Source organism: Coregonus lavaretus (assembly GCF_964263955.1).
Source record: "Coregonus lavaretus genome assembly, chromosome: 34".
Taxonomy (NCBI): Eukaryota; Metazoa; Chordata; class Actinopteri; order Salmoniformes; family Salmonidae; genus Coregonus; species Coregonus lavaretus.
The window spans coordinates 15,939,938-15,961,179 of NC_140021.1; the positions used below are offsets into that span (position 1 = coordinate 15,939,938).

The window sequence follows — 21,242 nt, forward strand, 5'->3', positions numbered from 1 at the left end:
TTTGACAGTGGGGATGGTGTTCTTGGGGTCATAGGCAGCATTCCTCCTCCTCCAAACACGGCGAGTTGAGTTGATGCCAAAGAGCTCAATTTTGGTCTCATCTGACCACAACACTTTCACCCAGTTCTCCTCTGAATCATTCAGATGTTCATTGGCAAACTTCAGACGGCCCTGTATATGTGCTTTCTTGAGCAGGGGGACCTTGCGGGCGATGCAGGATTTCAGTCCTTCACGGCGTAGTGTGTTACTAATTGTTTTCTTGGTGACTATGGTCCCAGCTGCCTTGAGATCATTGACAAGATCCTCCCGTGTAGTTCTGGGCTGATTCCTCACCGTTCTCATGATCATTGCAACTCCACGAGGTGAAATCTTGCATGGAGCCCCAGGCCGAGGGAGATTGACAGTTCTTTTGTGTTTCTTCCATTTGCGAATAATCGCACCAACTGTTGTCACCTTCTCACCAAGCTAAGCTGCTTGGCGATGGTCTTGTAGCCCGTTCCAGACTTGTTTAGGTCTACAATCTTGTCCCTGACATCCTTGGAGAGCTCTTTGGTCTTGGCCATGGTGGAGAGTTTGGAATCTGATTGACTGATTGCTTCTGTGAACAGGTGTCTTTTATACAGGTAACAAACTGAGATTATGAGCATTCCCTTTAAGAGTGTGCTCCTAATCTCAGCTCGTTACCTGTATAAAAGACACCTGGGAGCCAGAAATCTTTCTGATTGAGAGGGGGTGAAATACTTATTTCCCTCATTTGACATGCGTTTTTCTGTTTTTGTTGTTGTTGTTATTCTGTCTCTCACTGTTCAAATAAACCTACCATTAAAATTATAGACTGATCATTTCTTTGTCAGTGGGAAATGTACAAAATCAGCTGGGGATCAAATACTTTTTTCCCTCACTGTATATGACAATTAAAATGTCTCTATTCCTTTGAAACTTTTGTGAGTGTAATGTTTACTGTTCATTTTCTATTGTTTATTTCACTTTTGTTTATTATCTATTTCACTTGCTTTGGCAATGTCAACATATGTTTCCCATGCCAATAATGCCCTTTGAATTGAATTTAATTTAATTGAGAGAGAGAGCCAGAGAGAATTTACAAACTGTATCAAATATTTCCTTTCCAGTACACTCAGCCCAAACCTCCCTGACATAAATTTGGCTGTGAATAAATTAAATGAGATCTATCATAAAGCAGCCACAAAAGCACATTTCTGCAAAAGAAAAAACAGTTCTAATTGGAAACTTCAAAAAGAGAAATGGTTTGATGCTGAATGTAATTTCATAAGAAAAACATTTAGATCTTTATCAAATAAAAAACATCACCAACCACAGGATAGAGACATTCGGCTACATTATTGTGACACATTGAAAGAATACAAACAAAACCTAAGGGAAGAAATGGAAGCAGTTTGAGAACACTATGAAAGAGATTGAAGACTCCATTGATGGAAACCAGTTCTGGGAGAAATGGAATGGTCTAAATGGAAAACAGAAAAATGACCTAGTCATTCAAAATACAAAGCCTTAAACCTGGAAAGGCATGTGGTTTTGACAGCATCAGGAATTAAATGCTTAAACAGTTCTCCTGAGCTGCAGGATGCCTTATTAAAACTATTAAACCTGACATTTGGAACCAGGGGCTCATAAACCCCATATATATTAAACCCTAATAGGGGAATATTTGTCACCAGTAACAAGGGGGAAACTGTTCTGCAGTTCAATGACCGAATACAGAACTTCCTCACACAACATAAAGCTCTGATTTGTTTTTGGTCTTTCTACACAAACACAGAACAACAGACCAGGTACACAAATTACACACACTTATAAACCAGCATGTTCATCAGAAAAGCAGAGGAAAGGTCTTTGCATGTTTTGTTGATTTTAAGAATGCTTTTGATTCCATATGGCATGATGGATTATATTCCAAAACCCTCCAAAGCGGTGTTGGGGGTAAAGTATACGAGATCATAAAATCTATTTACTCGAACAACACATGTACTATTGAACGGAACAGAGTGTTTTGCACAAGGGTGAAGGGTTAGACAAGGGTGCAGTTTAAGTCCAACTCTGTTCAACGTATACATCAACGAACTAGCAGTGTTGTTGGAACGATCTGCAGCGTATGGATATCAGTTTCCTTCTTTACGCAGATAACCTTGTCCTACTGTCACCAACAGAGCATGGTTTACAGGAACAACTTAACATTATTTGGGAATAAAGCATCAACTGGGAAATCAACATCAACTTTCAGAAAACCAAAGTCGTGATTTTCCAGAAAAAGGCCAGGAATCAGAGCAGCAGACACTCCTTCAAATTAGGAAATACCATGGTTGAACATGCACAATGGTACAACTACCTGGGACTAAACATCAATGCATCTGGTGGATTTGGTCTGGCAGTGAATGCACTAAAAGAACAAGCCTGCAAAGCATTTTACTTCATAAAAAGAAAATTCTCAAAAATAAATATTGTGCAAAATATTCAATAGTGTAATTTTACCAATTGCACTATATGGAAGCGAGGTTTGGGGTCCTACCTGTAATTACGATTATAAGCATTGGGAGAAAAACTCTATAGAAAATCTATATGCAGAATGATCCTAAATATCCAAAAGAAAGTACCAAATAATGCATACAGAGCGGAACTCTGAAGATTCCCTTTAATTGTAAATATAAAGATTTTGGCACCATTTGAAATGAAGCCCCAAAACATCCTTAGAATTCAAAACACTGGAAACCAAAGAGCGTTACCATGAAATGAGTCCCCTATGTCAGCTGCTAAAAACACTAAACAACCCTATTATTGAAACATTCAGAGAAATCAATCAAATTGTGAGAGAAATGAAAACCTCCTATTTGACAAATTGGGAAAATGAAACAGAAACACAGAATAAACTAAATTGCTATTTGGCCCTCAAAAGAGAATACAAATTGGCAGAATATCTCTACTGTCAGAGATACAAAACAGAGACAGATCCTGACCAAATACAGGCTCAGCCAACACCAATTGGCTATAGAAAAAGGGAGATACAAAAAGACATGGCTACCCAAAGAGGAGCGTCTATGTGGTCACTGCACGACAGGGGAGGTAGAGACAGAGATGCACTTTTCCCTCTACTGTGAGAAATACTCCCAAATAAGATTATATTTTTTCAAGAAAATATCTCAATAAATTCCCATCTTCTGTGCATTTACTAATGACATAAAGGTGGGAATTATTCTGGGTGAGGGAGAAACCGCAAATCTTACTGCCGGATATGTATATGGTTGCCATAGCCTGAGGGACATCCCATGAACATTAATTCGCTGAAGTATTTACATTGTATATAACTTACAAGTAATACATAGTGTAACCATCATCCATGTACATGTTGTTGTTCATTTATTAGACCTTTTTTGTTTTTTATAATTGTATTTTTATTTAATTAAATGTATCGACCGAAGTTTACACAATACAACAGCAGTAGTGTTGTACCTGTATACATGATTATACTCTATGTAGTATTATTATTATTATTACTACTAAAATGAACTGTATTTCATTATCCTCATTGCATTGTACTGTATTTACTGAAATGCTGTACATTTACATTTTACATTTTTGTCATTTAGCAGACGCTCTTATCCAGAGCGACTTACATTTACATTTACTTACAGTTAGTGAGTGCATACATATTTTTTTATATATTTTTATTTTTATTTTTTTCATACTGGCCCCCGTGGGGGTACCATTGTACTGCTTTGGCAATATCTACAAATTGTATTTCATGCCAATAAAGCAATTTGAATTTGAGAGAGAGAGCGAGCGTGCGAGAGAGAGAGACAGAGAAAGTGAGAGAGCACACATGCAAGAGAGAGTACACGCGAGAGAGATAAAGAGAGAGAGAGAGAGCGAGAGAGGGGGGGGGGGGGGGGGGGGGGGGGGCTGGGGACGAAATTACCATTGTATTGAATAAGACATTACAAATGTTCAGCACATTCATTACCTGCAGGCGATCCATTATTTAAGCTGTACCGGTTGCAGTAGAGATAGTAGTATCATCATACTCTCTCTCCTATCATAATCCCTTGTCCTTACTGACTTCCTCTCCTCCTTTCAGTAAAAGCCACTTTCATCACTCTGAAAGGATCAAATAAGAACACTGCTATTAGAATTGCTAATGGTGCTGCGGATAGGCGGATAACTGTTGAACACTGCGTTTCAGAGAGGGAGAGAGAATGAGAGTGTTTACGTGGGGGGGGGGCGGAGAAAGGGGGATAGACAGAAAGAGGCAGGGCAGAGAGAGAGGTAGAGGAAGGCACGGACACAGACAGAGAGAAGGAGAGAGAGAGAGAAATAACTAAAAAATTATCTCTAAAACCAGCCATTCTTGTGCATTTCCATTCCAATTTCAGTTGGGGTAATTGAACCGTTTCAGACAGGCGTTGGGACTTGTATTTTTGTCTTGCCTTTAAAACTTTAAAGTGCACTTATTATTTCGATGCATCATCAATCTCTCAGTGCAAAACACAGAGCACCATTGTCCTCTCTCAAAGGCAAAAACGGCCTTCTATTAAACATGGAGCGTTTGTAAGGATATAAAAAGCCAGTCATTTTGTCTTATGGTTATTAGTAAGACCTTTACAGTCGTCTAAGAGAGGAAATATGATTGATATCTTCTTTGACTAAGGGTCTGTTTTTTTTCTATATATTTACTGATTTAAAGTGTCAAGTACATAAGGGAAAACAGAAAGAGCAAATGAGTGGGTGGGAAACAAATACTTTCAATTGAAGATTAAACATTCTGCAATGGTCTGGTTTTGAGATATCATACAGGCTTTGCATACAGTGCCTTCAGAAAGTATTCACACCCCTTTACATTTCACAAATGTTGTTATGTTACAAAGTGGGATTAAAATTAATTTAATTGTCCTTTTTTGTCAACAATCCACAAACAATACTCTGTAATGTCAAAGTGGAAGAAAAATACTACGATTTGTAAAACATTTATGAAAAATTAAACACTAATATATATTCAATAGATAAGTATTCAACCCCCTGAGTCAATGCATGTTAGAATCACCTTTGGCAGTGATTAAGGCTGTCATTGTTTTGGGGTAAGTCTTTAAGAGCTGTGCATACCTGGATTGTACAATATTTGCCCATTATTCTTTAAATAAATTATTCAAGCTGTCAAGTTGGTTGTTGATCATTGCTAGACAGCCATTTTCAAGTCTTGCCATAGATTTTCAAGCCGATTTAAGTCAAAACTGTAACTAGGCCACTCAGGGAACATTCAATGTCGTCTTGGTAAGCAACTCCAGTGTATATTTGGCCTTGAGCTTTAGGTTATTGTCCTGCTGAAAGGTGAATTTGTCTCTCAGTGTCTGTTGGAAAGCAGACTGAACCAGGTTTTTCTCTAGGATTTTGCCTGTGCTTAGCTCTATTCCATTTATTTTTATTCCAAGAAACATCCTAGTCTTTGCCGATGACAAGCATACCCATAACATGATGCAGCCACCACCATGCTTGAAAATATGAAGACTGGTACTCAGTGATGTGTTGTGTTGGATTTGCCCCAAATATAACGCTCTGTATTCAGGACGAAAAGTCTATTTCTTTGCCACATTTTTTGCAGTATTACTTCAGTGCCTTATTGCAAACAGGATGCATGTTTTGGATTATTTGTATTCTGTACAGGCTTCCTTCTTTTCACTCTGTCATTTAGGTTAGTATTGTGGGGTAACTACAATGTTGTTGATCCAGCCTCAGTTTTCTCCTATCACAGCCATTAAACTCTGTAATTGTTTTAAAATCACCATTGGCCTCATGGTGAAATCTCTGAGCGGTTTCCTTCCTCTCAGGCAACTGGGAGGACGTCTGTATCTTTGTAGTGACTGGGTGTATTGATACACCATCCAAAGTGTAATTGATAACTTCACCATGCTCAAAGGGCTATTTAGTGTCTGTTTCCTCCCCCCCCCCATCCATCTACCAATAGGTGCCCTTCTTTGCGAGGCATTGGAAAACCTCGCTGGTCTTTGTAGTTGAATCTGTGCTTGAAATTCACTTCTCGACTGAGGGACCTTACAGATAATTGTGTGTGTGGCACAGAGATGGGGTAGTCATTCAAAAATCATGTTAACCATTGTTTTTTTTGGTACTCCTGTACTTATCTAGGCTTGCCATAACAAAGGGGTTGAATAGTTGTTGACTCAAGACATTTCAGCTTTACATTTTGAATGAATTTGTAAAAAATTCTCAAAAAAAAGTTCCACTTTGACATTAAGGGCTATTGTGTGTAAATCAATGACACAAAATCTCAATTTAATCCATTTTAAATTCAGGCTGTAACACAACAAAATGTGGAGTCAAGGGGCGTTAATATTTATTTATATTTTTAATGTTTAGGGGTTAGATCAACTTTAATATTGCAGATAGATTGTGGCTTCTATCAATGTAATTGTCTGCATCCTTTCCAATCCCCCAGATATTTTTTTGTAGTTGTAAATATATATATTATTTTAAATATATATATATTTTTAAGGGGTGTGAATACTTTCTGAAGGCACTGTATGTCACCAACACATGGAATATTGAGGGAAATGTACAATCTTAGACAAAAGGGTTCTTTGGCTGTCCCCATAGGAGAACCCTTTTGGGTTCAATCTAGAACTCTTTTGGGTTCCATGTAGTACCCTTTGTGGAAAGGGTTCTACATGGACCTCAAAAGGGTTCTACTTGGAACAAAAAAGGATTCTTCAAAGCCGAAGAACCCTTTTAGGTTCTAGATAGCAATTTTTTTTCTAAGAGTGTACCACCTTAAAATGTAAAATGCCAATTCATGTAGTGTTCTTCATTTATGTGAATATATTACTCCAGTCTCAACCTGCCGCTTTTGACATGAGTACTCAAAACTGGATCTCCCTGTCAAGGTTTATTAAAGGCCCATTGGATCAAAAACTACATTTTCCTATATTTTATATATTTCTTTACACTATGAGGTTGGAATAATACTATGAATATCTGAAAAGGATGTGTAAGAGCTGTTTGAAAAGACCGACAGAAATGTCAACCTGTTTTGGTGGGATGGTAACATACCCAGGCGGTACATTACTTAATAGACCAATAAGAAAGAGAGTTCCAAACCTCTCTGCCAATAACAGCTAGTTTTGCGTTTTACCCTCCCCAATCAAACCACTCCCAGATGTCCTAACAAAATTATTGCTCTTTTTATTTTATTTTATTTTTATTTTTTTTAGGGGGTAAATCAGCTTTAAAATTTGCAGATATATTGTAACTTCCATCAATGGAATTGTCTGCATCACTTCCAATTCCCCATATGTTTTTTTTTCTTCTCGCAAATATAGATATATACAGTGGGGAGAACAAGTATTTGATACACTGCCGATTTTGCAGGTTTTCCTACTTACAAAGCATGTAGAGGTCTGTAATTTGTTTCATAGGTACACTTCAACCGTGAGACATGATCTAAAACAAAAAACCAGAAAATCACATTGTATGATTTTTAAGTAATTAATTTGCATTTTATTGCATGACATAAGTATTTGATCACCTACCAACCAGTAAGAATTCCGGCTCTCACAGACCTGTTAGTTTTTCTTTAAGAAGCCCTCCTGTTCTCCACTCATTACCTGTATAAACTGCACCTGTTTGAACTCATTACCTGTATAAAAGACAGCTGTCCACACACTCAATCAAACAGACTCCAACCTCTCCACAATGGCCAAGACCAGAGAGCTGTGTAAGGACATCAGGGATAAAATTGTAGACCTGCACAAGGCTGGGATGGGCTACAGGAAAATAGGCAAGCAGCTTGGTGAGAAGGCAACAACTGTTGGCGCAATTATTAGAAAATGGAAGAAGTTCAAGATGACGGTCAATCACCCTCGGTCTGGGGCTCCATGCAAGATCTCACCTCGTGGGGCATCAATGATCATGAGGAAGGTGAGGGATCAGCCCAGAACTACACGGCAGGACCTGGTCAATGACCTGAAGAGAGCTGGGACCACAGTCTCAAAGAAAACCATTAGTAACACACTACGCCGTCATGGATTAAAATCCTGCAGCGCACGCAAGGTCCCCCTGCTCAAGCCAGCGCATGTCCAGGCCCGTCTGAAGTTTGCCAATGACCATCTGGATGATCCAGAGGAGGAATGGGAGAAGGTCATGTGGTCTGATGAGACAAAAATAAAGCTTTTTGGTCTAAACTCCACTCGCCGTGTTTGGAGGAAGAAGAAGGATGTGTACAACCCCAAGAACACCATCCCAACCGTGAAGCATGGAGGTGGAAACATCATTCTTTGGGGATGCTTTTCTGCAAAGGGGACAGGACGACTGCACCGTATTGAGGGGAGGATGGATGGGGCCATGTATCGCGAGATCTTGGCCAACAACCTCCTTCCCTCAGTAAGAGCATTGAAGATGGGTCGTGGCTGGGTCTTCCATCATGACAACGACCCGAAACACACAGCCAGGGCAACTAAGGAGTGGCTCCGTAAGAAGCATCTCAAGGTCCTGGAGTGGCCTAGCCAGTCTCCAGACCTGAACCCAATAGAACATCTTTGGAGGGAGCTGAAAGTCTGTATTGCCCAGCGACAGCCCCGAAACCTGAAGGATCTGGAGAAGGTCTGTATGGAGGAGTGGGCCAAAATCCCTCCTGCAGTGTGTGCAAACCTGGTCAAGACCTACAGGAAACGTATGATCTCTGTAATTGCAAACAAAGGTTTCTGTACCAAATATTAAGTTCTGCTTTTCTGATGTATCAAATACTTATGTCATGCAATAAAATGGAAATGTATTACTTAAAAATCATACAACGTGATTTTCTGGATTTTTGTTATAGATTCCGTCTCTCACAGTTGAAGTGTCCCTATGATAAAAATTACAGACCTCTACATGCTTTGTAAGTAGGAAAACCTGCAAAATCGGCAGTCTATCAAATACTTGTTCTCCCCACTGTGTGTATATATATATATATATATATATATATATATATATATATATATATATATATATATATACATACATATAAATACATATCATTTTTACTTACCTTTATTACTTTCCAAACACACCACCCCTTCCCTAATTGGAGTAAACTAGTGAACAACAATGCTTAGGCCTCTACTTCCAGCTTATACACACTATATCCATTTTATGGACACAGTTAATTTTACAATAATTATATTTTGTTTGAACTTCCACAACCTCGCCGATCATTTTCATGATGTCCATCCGGTTTGCTTCTATATGCCATATCTTTCTAACTGTGCTCTTTCACAAAAGCTCTCAACCTATAACCTATATACTTATTATGGACACAGTATGCTTTACATTAGTTATCTTGTTGTTATTAGTTATTGTTAGTTGTTATTAGTCCCATCCTTCAACTCCATTCAACACCACCCATCTATCTCTTAACACCATCCATATTGGATTTCTATTTGCCATATATTTTTCAACTGTACTGTGATGTTTTACGAAAGTTCTGAACCTTTCTATTCTCATTGTTTCTACAGATTGTACATTGAAAATAAACATTTTGGCTAAAAGTATTACTTTATTATTGATCGATTGACTATGACTTTTCAGATCACCCAGTAGTGCTATCTGCAGGGTTAGCTCCAGGCAAATATTGCAATCCTTTAGCTATTCCTGGACCTGTGTCCAAAAACAAGCTACAAATGGACAGTACCAAAACAAATGATCTAATGATTCTGTCTCTATGCAGCAAAATCTGCAGAGCTGGGAAGATTGTATCCCCCATATAAATAACATTCTATTGGCAGCAAGAATTTTGTATAATCATTTAAATGGAAAAATTCTAAGTTTTGAATCCGGCGTCATTTTGCATATCAGTTCATAAACACTATGCCTTGGAATCGGTACGTCAAAAATCTCTTCCTAACTATTTTGCAATCTATATGGGACGGCTGTCAATCATTTGGTCCTTAAATGAAACTGGTATACTTTTTCATTTATCACAATTGTCTTTAACCAATTATGTTCTTTAATGCAGGGCCGACAGACAAGTTCCTTACTTTTTCCCCTTTCCACTTTCCTCTTCCATTTTTGTGGTAATGCTGCAATTATTTGGTTGTAATTTTGGTTAGAGCAGACATTTCCATTTGTTTTTGTTAGCTGCATGTGCGACAGTCGTACCTATGATATAATTTACGAAGATTATACCTTTTTTAAACATTCTTTCAAAAAATCATGTTTTTTTTATCAATTAGTATATTTGAGTTTAACCACAATATTTGTTGCATTATTTGTTCTGTCGATTCTGGAGGATTAAATTGAAATTGCAACCAACTTTCTATGGCTTGTTTTAGAAATAGTGATATTTGGGAGATTATTTCCTTTTCAAATAACTGAAAGTGAGAGGTTGTAATCTGAATAAAGGGAAAAAGGCCATTCTTGAACATTGGGTGAGACAATTTTACTAATTTGCTAGAGAACCAGTTCGGATTTAAGTATAACTTTTGTATGACTGAAGCTTTTAGTGATAGGTCTAATGCTTTAACATTTAATCATTTCTGTCCTCCGAATTCATATTCATTATATAAATAGGTCTGTTTAATTTTGTCTGGCTTGCCGTTCCAAATAAAATTGAATATTCTTTTCTCATATAATTTAAAAAACTGTTCGCTAGGCGTATGCAAGACCATAAGCAAATAGGTAAACTGGGATAATACTAGTTATCGTGGTCCTCTGTAGCTCAGCTGGTAGAGCACGGCGCTTGTAACGCCAAGGTAGTGGGTTCGATCCCCGGGACCACCCATACACAAAAATAATGTATGCACGTATGACTGTAAGTCGCTTTGGATAAAAGCGTCTGCTAAATGGCATATTATTATTATATTTACTAAAGAGTTAATCAGGGTGATTTTCCCACAAATTGACAGGTATTTACCTTGGTATCCATGGTAACAAGATCTTATCAATTTTTGCTAACTTTCTATTAAAATGTATTGGAGTGAGATCATTTATTTCAAAGAGAAATTGCTCTTTGCTAAGAAGCTATTTTTGTTTCTTGTCGTCCAAATGGCTGCATTGGACCTTTAATGCAGTTTCTCTCTGTATCTCACCTTTATTGAAATGGTTCAAATAAGTGTATGGATTATAAGTGTATGGCTTATATTCATACAGTTTGCACTGCTATCTTGCCTGTACCCATTTAATTTGCAAGCAAACCAAAACTTTCCTAGAAGTCTCTAACATTTCAGCCCAAGTGTCAAAGTCTAAACAGAAACTTTCACACACACACAAAACGCAACTAATTTACTTCTGGTTCTCTGATTAACTGAATGAGAGATAAAAATAAATAAATAAACATATAGCAAAGCAGCAGAGCTGTATGGGACAAGAACCAGTGTTCCTTAATTATTCCAGAGGACTCGTGGGTATTTAACACAACCCGACCATGACTCAGCCAATTAAGCGTGCTGATTGCAGATTCATCACGGCACAGTGACACATAGGGGGCTAGTCTAACACTCTCACCTCCACTCACACCCAAAACAGCCCATATCCAGTATTAATATAGTCACTGCACTGTTATTATATAGTATTTTTTTAATCATAGGTTTTATTATAGATTAATCACAGGTACAGTGACACACAGGGGGCTAGTCTGGTCCACACGTTCTATCTAGCATCTCTCACCTCCACTTACACCCAAGTCAGCCCATACACAGTTAATATACAGTTTTAATATAGTTATAATAATGGTATTATATGGTTATCATAGGCTTGCTATATTATATGATAATTACGGGCCCAATGAAACACAGGGGGCTAGTCTGGTCCATATACGTCATCTTACATATCTCACCTCGTTATCGATAATAATGCGGTTATTTTGCTGTTTTATCACATTATTATACTATAGATTAATCATTGGCAAAGTGAGACCCAGGGAATCTGGTCCAAATGCTCCAATACTCCACTGATTTATGAATTGCAAAAAGTGTGTGCGTGTTTGCATGCACATGTATGTACAGTATGTGTGTATAGAGATGCATGTGTGTTTAGTGATCTCATGTTGTGTGCATAGAGTCATCCAGGAGAATGTTGAGGTCCTATGCTTGGGGTGGGGGATGCCCCATAGTTCAAGTTTCAACATTGAAAACAGGCTCAAGATGAGAGAGGTGTGGCAGAGGTGTGTAATTGGTGTTACCAGCAAAGTGAGGATAAAACATGGCTCAAGAAGGCAGAGAGACACCTTAGTCCAGAAACCACATCCCTGACAGCCATCAACCAAAAGAGCCAAGTCTGCCTTTAACAAGTCTTTAACCAGTGTCTCCTCAATTTCCCAGATCTGTTTATCTATTGAACTGTAAAGCAACCTTACATAGTGACTTGAAATGGTTATTACATATGTCTTAACTACACATTGTAAACCAGATAATGTGATATAAACAAATATTTTTTGAATCCATTATTGGGTGCTACAGGTTTGCCTATACAAAACATTGCCATAGATTTTTGAACTAACTTGGTTTTGGCGATACTATCTTCGTTCTCGAATTCGGCCAAACATGTACAGTATCTTCGAAAATGTCCTTGTCCAGTTGCAGGGGGTCATTTGAATTGAGAAAATCCCCCCTTATTAAAATAAATACTTGTTTTGCTTTATGAAGTAATCCAACAATGTGTACGCCGCCATCTTGTCTATTTCAAATCTTATTGATTGAGACAGGTGGGTCCACCCTAAAGTGCCGCATGTCATGATGACACTGTCTCGATCAATAAGAGAAGATTTGAAATAGAGAAGATGGATTACTTCATACTTCATTACTTCATGGACTGTTCACACAGTCCGTGCTATGAATGTCTGATATATCCCATGTGGCAGATGCTGTAGAACTAGAGGAGATGTCTGAAGACGAGCCATTTCAAACACTTGCCGGGAAGAATTGTGTAACTATGATCATGGCTGAACAAGGCCGTATGAACCGTACAAAAAAATGCAGAATGTAGTCTTAGGAAAGGAGAAGACGGCGGAGGACGTAATAGAAAGCGTTGCTGTTGGTGGCTTGGCACTGGCTTGAGAACAATATGCAGTCTCATAAGAGAACCCTGTTGTTGCAAAAGGAGCAGAGCCCTGGGTTGGGAGCATAAGTGCTGCGGCTTTCCAAATGGAGAAGAAACTTGCGGCAGGAATAAAATGCTTGGTAGAATTGTTTGCATGGGTAAGAGGAAAACCGCGGAGAGAAAATGTGCTTGAAAGTATTATCCCTAATGATTTCCATATTGATAAAATCAAATCAAATTGTATTTGTCACATTCTACGCAGACAACAGGTGTAGACTAACAGTGAAATGCTTACTTACGGGTCCTTTTCCAACAATGCAGAGTTAAAGATAAGATAAAACACTTAATAAAATATTGAAAAAGTGACATGAGTTGTGGTGAGTGATTTTGAAGGAGTCAGGCGCAGGAGGGTAAATCACAGAATAAAAGGGTTTATTCCGAAAACACAGTGGTACACAGCAATGCGTCAAACACTCCAATGCGTGAATCAGGCGCACTGGGAAACAACAAGGCACACAGGGAATATCCCGGTGATACAAAATACAAGGAGCTCCACCGAGCTAATCTAACCTCCACAATAAACAATCACACACAAAGACAAGGGGGCAGAGGGAACACTTATACAGGTACTGATGAGGGGATATTAACCATGTGTGTGTAATAAACAAGACAAAACAAATGGAATGATGAGATGAGGAGCGGCAGTGGCTAGAAGGCCGGTGACGACGAACGCCGAAGCCTGCCTGAACAAGGAGAGGAGGCAGCTTCGGAGGAAGTCGTGACACGAGTATTAAATACACAGAGAATAACGAATAGAAATAATGAGTAAAAGTAATTTGGCTATATATAGGGAGTAGGAAATAACATGGCTATTTATAGGGAGTAGAAAATAACATGGCTATATACAGGGAGTACCAGTACCGAGTCGATGTGCAGGGGTACAAGGTAATATGTACTGTACATATAGGTAGGGGTAAAGTAACTAGGCAACAGGATAGATAATAGACAGTAGCAGCAGTGGAGTGTGAAAGTGTGTGTGGCGTCAGTATGCATATGTGTGCATGTTATGTGTGTGTGGGCGTATGTAGTGTGCGTGTGTGTGTTTGGGTGTCAATGTAATTATGTGTGAGTGTGTGGGTAGAGTCCGGTGTGTGTGCATAGAATCAGTGCAAAATATTGTCAATGCAGGTAGTCCGGGTAGCCATTTGATTAGCTATTTAGTAGTCTTGTTTAGGTCTTATGGCTTGGGGGTAGAAGCTGTTCATGGTCCTGTTAGTTCCAGACTTGGTGCATTGGTACCGCTTGCCGTGCGGTACCAAGTGAGAACATTCTGTGGCTTGGGTGGCTGGAGTCTTTGACAATTCTTTGGGCCTTCTTCTGACACCGCCTGGTATAGAGGTCCTGGATGGCAGGGAGCTCGGCCCCAGTGATGTACTGGGCCGTACGCACTACCCTCTATAGAGCCTTGCGGTCGATTGCCAAGCAGTTGCCATACCCAGCAGGTATGCAGCCAGTCAAGATGCTCTCGATGGTGCAGATGAGCTACTGCATGATGATTATGTTGTATGGCTGACATGTCATATTGTGATCCTCCAATAAACCATGTCAATGCATTATTAGCCGTGTTTTAAAGCTTTGCCATTGTGGGAACAACCATTAACAACCATTAACCTGTTTGCTCATCTCATTGACATAAATTCACTGGTTGTCATAAGAGTTGCAGATGATGATACATGTATACTGTCCTGTTGAACTACAGGGGTATTGAATATTACTGATAATATTACCAGCAGGTAGCATTACTGGTAACATGTGTGCCTGCGTGCGTGTGTGTGAGCGTGTTCAGATAATATTTGCTTTTGGGCTGCCTAGCTGAGCTCTGCTGTGCGTACCTTGGTAGCTGTAGATGTCTCCCACGCTGTTCTGACGCATTATGTGATGCCAGTAGGCACTGCGAGGCAGAGAGATGGACTTGGTTAACGTTGTCTGGTTGGAGTGGGTCTGAAACAGAGACAACAACAACATCATCTTCAGTATGTTGGTTGCGTCCCAAATGACACCCGATTCTCTATATAGTGCACTACTTTTGACCACTACTTTTGATAGGGATTAGGGTGCAATTTGGGATGCAATTGTTATCTCTGGGCATAGTCACCTCTAGGGAATGCAAAGTAAGAAAAACAGCCACAGGCATTACAGGTAGCTACTGCATATTGTGGACAAATGACATGCAGTACAAATTCACATTTTATCAATATCATGATATGAAATTAATCTCAAAACCAAGCCAAACTGGTGTTTTAAACTATAGTGACTGCACTTTTCTCTTTCAATTATATCAAGTACATCTCTTTAGAACTTAAAAGTCATATTTGTGGTATGATGACCCATAACCAAAGTGTCCACTGTGTTCCACAACCTCTTCATGTAATTAATGTATTTCAGTATACACTGCAGTATTTGGAAGTGTTCCCATATGGAGGGTGTCCAGGAACATGGCCATATGGCCAGGGCTCATCAACCCCTAGCCAACCATACGTAAATACAGCATACTGACCATAGAGAGAGAAAATAAGGAAGGCGGGAAGGAAACATAGGCCATATCCACAGGGAATGTTTATGTGTGTGTGTGTGTGTACTATGTGTGTCTGTGTGTGTTACCTGTGAGCTCTTCTTCATCTCCACCAACATCCTCTCATGTTGCTGTGCGATGGACAGGGTGGCTGAGTGGACTCTCTGGTAGATCATCTCTCCCTCCCGCGTCTGGAACGTAAACAGACCCTCCCCCGTGTCACACATCCTAGAGAAGGGGGGGAGGAGGGAGGGATGGGAAGAGAGAAGAGAGAGAGAGGGGGGAGAGAGAGTTTTATTACAGATACATACACACAGGTTAGAACACGCAAAGAAACAGTGAGGTACAGATATGCCTACAGAAAGCAGATACACCTTGTCATCTCATAGCCTGAAGGGGGTGGCACATGTGGATATGCTGGCATGTTTAGAGGAGTTCAAACTTCCTTTGAAAAAGTTTTGACTATTCCCAATGTAACTCTGTGTGTGTGTGTTCGTGTGTGCATATGTGCGTGTGTGTGTGTTGTTTATCAGGACCCATGGGACCAGTTTTCCTCTCCTGCTGATAAACCGGTCCCAGATCCAGGAGAAATGTGAATGGGTTAGGGTCAGATCCAGGAGAGATGTGAATGGGTTAGGGTTAGGGTCAGATCCAGGAGAGATGTGAATGGGTTAGGGTTAGGATCAGATCCAGGAGAGATGTGAATGAGTTAGGGTTAGGGTCAGATCCAGGAGAGATGTGAATGGGTTAGGGTCAGATCCAGGAGAGATGTGAATGGGTTAGGGTCAGATCCAGGAGAGGTGAATGGGTTAGGGTTAGGGTCAGATCCAGGAGATATGTGAATGGGTTAGGGTCAGATCCAGGAGAGATGTGAATAGGTTAGGGTCAGATCCAGGAGAGATGTGAATGGGTTAGGGTCAGATCCAGGAGAGGTGAATGGGTTAGGGTTAGGGTCAGATCCAGGAGAGATGTGAATAGGTTAGGGTCAGATCCAGGAGAGATGTGAATGGGTTAGGGTTAGGGTCAGATCCAGGAGAGATATGAATGGGTTAGGGTTAGGGTCAGATCCAGGAGAGATGTGAATGGGTTAGGGTTAGGGTCAGATCCAGGAGAGATGTGAATGGGTTAGGGTTAGGGTCAGATCCAGCAGAGATGTGAATGGGTTAGGGTTAGGGTCAGATCCAGGAGAGATATGAATGGGTTAGGGTTAGGGTCAGATCCAGGAGAGATGTGAATGGGTTAGGGTTAGGGTCAGATCCAGGAGAGATGTGAATGGGTTAGGGTTAGGGTCAGATCCAGGAGAGATGTTAATGGGTTAGGGTCAGCTCCAGGAGAGATGTGAATGGGTTAGGGTTAGGGTCAGATCCAGGAGAGATGTGAATGGGTTAGGGTTAGGGTCAGATCCAGGAGAGATGTTAATGGGTTAGGGTCAGCTCCAGGAGAGATGTGAAAGGGACTCCTATGAAGCAGATAAGCAGGTGACCATGTGTCACTGTGAGTATACCTTTCTGTCTCATAGGTGAACCTGATGGATTCTCTCTCACACACACACACACAAACATACCTTCCTGACTCGAAAGTGAACCAAGTGGAGTCTCGTCCGTATCTCCTCAGTGAGTTGAGGGGCCACATGACCAGTTTGACGCGGGCGTTGTGGATGTCCCACAGGTAGATGTTCTCATGGGTGATCTGCATTGTACACTCCCCATAGATATCCAGGTTGGGAGTGGGCATCAGGTACACGTTGAACCGCTCTGGAACAAAACCAACACAGCCATTTTTTACAAATACTTACTTTGAGCAAATAGAGAATATTTTTGAATGGGCAGAATAACAAGGTAGCTGTGTTACAAAGGTGAGCATTAGACTTTTGGACAGAATCTATTGCAGTCCAGTCATTTCGACTGTTTTTAACCACTTTTCAAGCTTTTCATTCAAAGTGAAGGCTACAAATCAATGTTCTTGAAGGACACATAAAAACATGGTCCTGCAGTAATCATCAGAGGGTTATATCAGGTGGGTTTGGGGAGTATGGGCAGACAGACAGACAGACAGACAGACAGACAATATCAGTGGTCTCATCTGTTTGACAGAAACCATTACTGTATATGACAGAGCCCATACAGTAGGCTACACTCCATCCTAATTTAAAAAATGTACAAAACTGACTATATCAAAAAAACACCCCAGTATCAGCAGTTTTGGGACTTTGGCTTTTGTACACTAAAATGACTTTCTCCACTTGATCATTCAAAAGGCATTTGAGTCCATGCTGTTGTAGAGCCTACTTAAAATCCAGAATTAGCATTCAAACCAGCTTGCATAAGCATGAAATCCATCTACTGAAGGAATAAAAAAGACAGCTCCTTACAAAATCTTAACTTCATTCAAATTATGAAAAATGGATGAGGCAGACAGAAAAAGTTATAAGAAAGTAATATGAACATAGAAATTGAAATGTTCTTAGAGGCCGCCCTCTGCTCAGCGCAAATGGACTTTATGTCTTTAGTCTTTATCAGTTTGTTACGTAAAGACGTGGTCTTAGAAATATGACATTATTCTTATTAAGAACTATTATTTTCCTATTTCCTTGAGAGAGAGAGAGAATATCGAAAACAAACCCAATTTTGATAAACTCCCTTACACAGCAGCAAGATTTGTGACCTATTTATTTTCCCATTTGTACTTTAACAATTTGCACATTGTTACAACACTGTATATAGACATAATATGACATTTGAAATGTCTTTATTCTTTTGGAACTTCAGAGTGTAACGCTTACTGTTAATATTTATTGTTTATTTCACTTTTGTTTAATATCTACTTCACTTGCTTTGACAATGTTAACATAAGTTTCCCATGCCACTAAAGCCCTTAAATTGAAAAATTGAATTGAGAGAGATACCTTTATTTTATACTCTAGTATTAACACAAATAATGGCACACTGTGCCTTTTCAGAAATGAAACAACGAATGTGTCAATCCTAAATAAAAATGAAAACATACAAATAAATTAAATAAAAATAAAAAAGCATATACACACATTCAACTGATTTCTTTAAAAAAAAATAGATTCCCCTCCTCCACAAAACAAACCGCTCCTTCATAAGTGTCACGCCCTGGCTCTGGGGACTCTTAAAAGTTGAGCCAGGGTGTGTAGTGTCTATGTTGTATTTTCTATGTTCATGATCTAGATCATGTATATCTATGTTGGCCAGGGTGGTTCCCAATCAGAGGCAGCTGTAGCTTGTTGTCTCTGATTGGGAACCATACTTAGGCAGCCTGTTGGCACTAGTTATTTGTGGGATCTTGTTCCGTAAGGTTTGTTTTGGTGTTAACCTAGGACTTCACGTATCGTTTGGTTTGTTGTTTTGATCGTGTGTTGAGTACAAATAAAAGGTACGCTTACCACGCTGCGCCTTGGTCCGTCACTTCCTTGAACGATCGTGACAGAAGATCCCACCAAAATAGGACCAAGCAGCGTGTTCAGGAGCTAACGCCGGGAACTAGACATGAGGTAACGTTGGTAGATGTCCTCCTCGGTTGGGGGAGAATCACGGAGGAGGAGGCCGTCCGTTACCGGAGGGCGATGAATGAGGAGGCCCAGGTAGGAGAGGAGAAATGGCGTCAACCGTGCCGACGACGGACACGCGAGAGGCAACCCCAAGAAAATGTTTGGGGGGGGCACACGGCGTGGATGACTGGGCAGCAGGAGGCAGCTACAGGGCAAATCTGCAGAATAGGAGGCCACCAGGTTACGGGGGCTATTGGTCATGAGGGAGCAGGAGTTAATTGGTCAGAGGGAGGAGCTACTGGAGGCAATAAGGGAGAAGGAGAGTGTAGAGGCACGGCGAGAGGAACTGGTTAGGCAGCAGAGGGAGCGGAGGTTTATAAGGAAACCCAGTCCCGCTCCTCGCACCAAGCAAGTGGTGTGTGTCACCAGTCCGATCCGGCCCGTTCCTGATCCCCGCACTAAGCCAGTGGTGCGTGTTCCCAGTACGGCCCGACCCATTCCTGCTTCCCGCACAAGGCCAGTGGTGTGTGTTCCCAGTACGGTCCGGCCCGTTCCTGCTCCCCGCACTAAGTTAGTGGTGCGTGTTCCCAGTACGGCCCAACCCGTTCCTGCTCCCCGCACTAAGTTAGTGGTGCGTGTTCCCAGTACGGCCCGACCCGTTCCTGCTCCTCGCACTAAGCCAGTGGTGCGTGTTCCCAGTCCGGCCCGGCCCGTTCCTGCTCCCCGCACCAAGCCAGTGGTGCGTGTCGTCAGCCCGGTCCGGCCCGTTCCTGCTCCCCGCACCAAGCCAGTGGTGCGCGTCGTCAGCCCGGTCCGGCCCGTTCCTGCTCCCCGCACCAAGCCAGTGGTGCGCGTCGTCAGCCCGGTCCGGCCCGTTCCTGCTCCCCGCACCAAGCCAGTGGTGCGCGTCGCCAGCCCGGTCCGGCCCGTTCCTGCTCCCCGCACCAAGCCAGTGGTGCGCGTCGTCAGCCCGGTCCGGCCCGTTCCTGCTCCCCGCACCAAGCCAGTGGTGCGCGTCGCCAGCCCGGTCCGGCCCGTTCCTGCACCCCGCACCAAGCCAGTGGTGCGCGTCGTCAGCCCGGTCCGGCCCGTTCCTGCTCCCCGCACCAAGCCAGTGGTGCGCGTCGTCAGCCCGGTCCGGCCCGTTCCTACTCCCCGCACCAAGCCAGTGGTGCGCGTCGTCAGTCCGGCACAGTCCATGCCTGTTCCACCGGTGCCTGGTCCGGCACCGGTCAGCTGCTCCACACCGGAGCCAGAGCAATCCGCTCCACCGATGTCCAGTCCAGCTCCGGCCAGCGGGGCCAGACCAGACCAGGGGCATTACGGGGGGGTAGAGAGAGAGTGGTGGTCACGCCCGGAGCCGGATCCGCCTCCGAGGCGGAATGCCCACCCGGCCCCTACCCTCTTGTGTTTGGTTGGCGCGGTCGCAGTCCGCGCCTTTGGGGGGGGGGGGTACTGTCACGCCCTGGCTCTGGGGACTCTTAAAAGTTGAGCCAGGGTGTGTAGTGTCTATGTTTTATTTTCTATGTTCATGATCTAGATCATGTATATCTATGTTGGCCAGGGTGGTTCCCAATCAGAGGCAGCTGTAGCTTGTTGTCTCTGATTGGGAACCATACTTAGGCAGCCTGTTGGCACTAGTTATTTGTGGGATCTTGTTCCGTAATGTTTGTTTTGGTGTTAACCTAAGACTTCACGTATCGTTTGGTTTGTTGTTTTGATCGTGTGTTGAGTACAAATAAAATGTACGCTTACCACGCTGCGCCTTGGTCCGTCACTTCCTTGAACGATCGTGACAATAAGCCCACTTCTCCTCAAACAATGGGAGATCTTTTACAGCTGAGAAGAACTCAAAATCCACTTTTATTCTCGCTTTGACTAATCCTTTAAAAACACATCATACATCCTGCCCATATGTTTCCTAGCTTGTTCCAAAATAAAATGTAACAGTTTACATTTTCTTTTCTGTTGCTTACTATATTGAAACCCCAAAATAAAAACAGTGTTATTGAACATCCCTGCTACAGCTGTAAATAAAGAGAGGCTTTATCCTCTCACACTCCATAAAACAGTGAAAAATTGTTTTACTTATCCATCTCCAACATC

General features: G+C 41.6%; 1 protein-coding gene across 1 annotated transcript in view; it reads right to left on the reverse strand.

The window, feature by feature from the left end:
- dok6 (docking protein 6) overlaps window positions 1-21,242 on the reverse strand; it is a gene marked incomplete at its 3' end in the record, with an annotated part of 58,872 nt that overhangs the window by 15,320 nt on the left and 22,310 nt on the right. Inside the window, exons 4-6 of the mRNA XM_084151715.1 lie at window positions 17,187-17,376; window positions 15,712-15,850; window positions 14,943-15,051 (exon numbers count right to left, since the gene is read on the reverse strand). Of these exons, the coding sequence (XP_084007841.1) occupies window positions 14,943-15,051; window positions 15,712-15,850; window positions 17,187-17,376 (438 nt within the window). The remainder of the gene's footprint in view (window positions 1-14,942; window positions 15,052-15,711; window positions 15,851-17,186; window positions 17,377-21,242) is intronic.